At 49.7% G+C, this 3516-nt stretch overlaps 1 protein-coding gene across 1 annotated transcript in view; it reads right to left on the bottom strand.

Moving 5' to 3' along the window:
- The window catches only part of LOC102000254 (keratin, type II cytoskeletal 6A), a 4128-nt gene extending 826 nt beyond the window's left edge, over positions 1 to 3302 (bottom strand). The window contains exons 1-7 of the mRNA XM_005353848.1: positions 2766 to 3302; positions 2035 to 2249; positions 1660 to 1720; positions 1406 to 1501; positions 1052 to 1216; positions 502 to 627; positions 2 to 171 (exon numbers count right to left, since the gene is read on the bottom strand). Of these exons, the coding sequence (XP_005353905.1) occupies positions 2 to 171; positions 502 to 627; positions 1052 to 1216; positions 1406 to 1501; positions 1660 to 1720; positions 2035 to 2249; positions 2766 to 3302 (1370 nt within the window). The remainder of the gene's footprint in view (position 1; positions 172 to 501; positions 628 to 1051; positions 1217 to 1405; positions 1502 to 1659; positions 1721 to 2034; positions 2250 to 2765) is intronic.
- Positions 3303 to 3516: the final 214 nt, after the last annotated feature.

Genomic DNA, 3516 nt, shown 5'->3' with positions numbered 1-3516 from the left:
AAGGGCCAGCTTGACATTCATGAGCTCCTGGTACTCCTTCAGCAGCCTGGCCATGTCCTGCTTGGCCTTCTGCAGGGCATCCTCCAGCCCTTCCAACTTGCCCCTGGCATCCTTGAGGGCATTCTCCCCACGCTGCTCAGCTTCAGCAATGGCAGCCTGAAGGTTGGCAATCTGGGCAGAGAAAGAAAGAAAAACAAACTTGTACTGTGGTTCTTTCCAGCGGGTGATCCCATGGTCTCCTTGGTTTGTTCATTTGTTTGTTTGTTTGTTTTTTAAGACAAGGTTTTTCTGTGTAACAGCCGTAGGTGTTCTGGAAGTACATCTTGTACACCAGGCTGGCCTCGAACTCACAGAGATTTACATTCCTCTACTTCCCAAGTGCTAGGATTAAAGGCATGTGTCACCACCACCTGACGACCCCGAGATCTTTGCCCCAGTGAGCAAGAGGCTGGAGCACAGAAAATGAAGGAAGCATCCTGTGTTGCTTTTGGTCTGTGCTACCTGATTCTTGAGGTTTTCAATCTCCGCTTGTAGCCTCCGGATCATGCGATTGAGCTCAGCGATCTCCTCCTTGGTGTTGCGCAGATCATCACCGTGTCTGCCTGCTGTGACCTGCAGTTCCTCGTACTGAAGATCAATGGAAAATAGAAAATTTATGTAATTTTTTACAAGAAAAATGTATTTCACTTCTAACTGGTTGCGTTATCCTTGGTGCAATGACTTTTCCTCAGGCGAAGCTGTGGGAGAGCATGGACTACATACTTCTCTTGGGAACTGAAAATGTTCTGTGTGACCTCATGAGGTCCTATATTCCCAGAAGAGCTCAAGCTCAGGGACTATAGACCCCATTTATGGCAAATTTCCCTCTTCTTCTGGGTTCTTTTGAACGGTAGACTATGGCTTCACTGTATAACACAAGTGCAAGGTCCATTTGCTCTTACGAGATCCCAGTTTCTACTAGTAGACTTCTAACCTATGAGGAAATTAGCATTTTATGGAATTCATTGGGTTCCAGTTTTTCTTCATCCTGCTCCACCTATTAAATACTCACTTTGGTCTGGTACCAAGACTCTGCTTCAGCACGGCTCCTCTGAGCAATCTCCTCATATTGGGCCTTGACCTCAGCAATGATGCTGTCCAGATCCAGGCTGCGGTTGTTGTCCATGGAGAGGACCACAGATGTGTCTGAGATGTGAGTTTGCATCTGAGACAGTTCCTACAGAACAGAGAGGCAACATCAGGTTTGGATATAAGGATTACAGATGCTACCAACACCACACTCTCACTGTGCACAGGGGAAATAAAGTGAATGGGGCAGATTGAAGAGGGAGGAAAGAGAGATAGACAGACTGAGAAAGATAGAGATATAGAAAGAGAAAGAGAGAGAGGGGGGGGGGTGACTTACTGCATCATAGAGAACTCTCAGGAAGTTGATCTCATCTGTCAGACTGTCTGTCTTAGCTTGCAGTTCAACCTTATTCATGTAGGCAGCATCTACATCCTGACAAAAGAGTCAACAACATGGAATTGGGTTATTTCTCTTGCACAGTAATGTCTGCTCTGTCTCCCTTGTAACCATGCTCTCCAATAAACCAGACATACAAAACCATTCTTTTCCATAAACATAGAAAACCATCAGCAGAGAAACAGTCAGCCCACCTTTTTCAGGGTCACAAATTCATTCTCTGCTGCTGTGCGCTTGTTGATTTCGTCTTCATATCTACAAGAGGGAGGGTTCCGCACATTGTATTCAGCATGCAGATGGCCTCAAAGGCAGCCCGTGACCCAGCCCTCATTTTTATAAATGCAATATAACCAAATCACACCAGTCACAAATATTTTGTTGTGATTGAATATTTTACTTCTTTTCTCTCCCTAGGCTCCTATTGCCATCCATGGTGTTTGACTTAAGCTGTTTGAAAATACTTTTCATTTTATTCTTATGGTCTAAGCTTTCTTAATTTTGGAGTCCATGTCTAGTTTTGGGTCTTCATTACTATGACCTTGGCCAACTGTGTTCCTTTTTTAACTCACTTGTTCTTGTAGTCCTCCACTGTCTCCTGCATGCTCCTCAGCTCTGAGTCCAGGCGGCCCCTCTCTCCCAGAACTCCATCCAGCTGCCTCCTGAGGTTGCTGATGTACTGCTCAAACAAAGGCTCCAGGTTCTGCCTCACGGTCTTGGTGCCCTGCTCCTGCAGCAGGGCCCACTTGGTGTCCAGGACTTTGTTCTGCTGCTCCAGGAAGCGTACCTGGAGGCACCAAGTGAGAGAAGTTTGAATTTCATTCTGCTGTGATCCCTTCCCAAGTGTGACTGCTGACTCAGGCTGTCTGCCTCAACCCGTTCAGTGTAGTCCCTGGCCCTGGGCCTACAGGCACAATCCAGAGCAGAGCTCCCAACACCATCCCTCTGAGGAAGGCAGGACACTCAGGCAGGGCACAGGCAGCCTAGCTGGAGTGTGGTGCAGTTTAGTGTGGCCGTGATGGCTCCAAACTGCCTCAGTTCAGTCCTCTGTGATGTGAGGCTTGGGTTTATCTCAGTGCACTGGAGTCAGACACCCTGATGGGGTCCCTTCTGGAGGAGAGGAAATCTGACCCTGATTGTCAGCTGCTATCTAAACTGTAGAGCGGACAATGTCAGGACAGAGTCACCTAGAGACAATGGCAGTGATTGAGCAGAGCCTAGAGCATCTTCCCTCCACCGCTGTCTTTGGCATTCACTCTGGATCTACTCCCACTCATCTGCCCTGGACACAACCACGTCTCACCTTGTCGATGAAGGAGGCAAACTTGTTGTTGAGGGTCTTGATCTGCTCGCGCTCTTCAGTCCTCACCCGCTGGATGGTGGGGTCAACTTGTAAGTTCAGAGGAGTGAGGAGGCTCTGGTTGATGGTGACCTCTTGGATGCCTCCAGGGGGGCACACGGGGAAACCAGCGCCCCCATAGCCACCACCAAAGCCAGCTCCACTACCGAAGCCAAAACCACTACCAGCTCCACCACCAAAGCCAAAGCCACTGCTGGCTCCTCCTCCAAAGCCGAAGCCTCCTCCAACTCGGCTGCCATAGCCTCCACCAATGCCACAGCTGCCCCCTCCGATGGAGATCCTCTTGGAGCTCCCCACACCATAGAGGCTTCTGCTGCCAAAGCCAGCTCCTCCACACACTGCCCCAGAGCCACCGCTACCCCGGGAGCGGCTCACAGACACACTGCTGAAGCCAGAGCGGTTCAGCCCAGGCACTCTGGCTGAGCCGGCACTGAAGCCACGGTGGCTGGTTTGACTTCTGATGGTGGTTTTGGTAGACATGGTTCCCGGAGTTAGAAGTCTGAGAAGTGGAGAGGGTACAGGGCAGAGCTGAGCGGATGAGCGTGATGGGCTCTGGGCAGCTGCTTATATATAGTGTGGATGGGCTGGGCTCGGTCCCGAAGGAGAGCTTGTATAGTGGGAAGGGCAGGGCTTTACCCGCAGTGAGGTAACACCTAAATCATTCAAAGATGTTATGAAATATCGAGCTTGCAGT

This window comes from Microtus ochrogaster, chromosome 15 (genome assembly GCF_000317375.1).
Source record: "Microtus ochrogaster isolate Prairie Vole_2 chromosome 15, MicOch1.0, whole genome shotgun sequence".
NCBI lineage: Eukaryota > Metazoa > Chordata > Mammalia > Rodentia > Cricetidae > Microtus > Microtus ochrogaster.
Note: the sequence above shows the minus strand (reverse complement) of the source record. Positions and strands in the feature narration are given on the sequence as shown.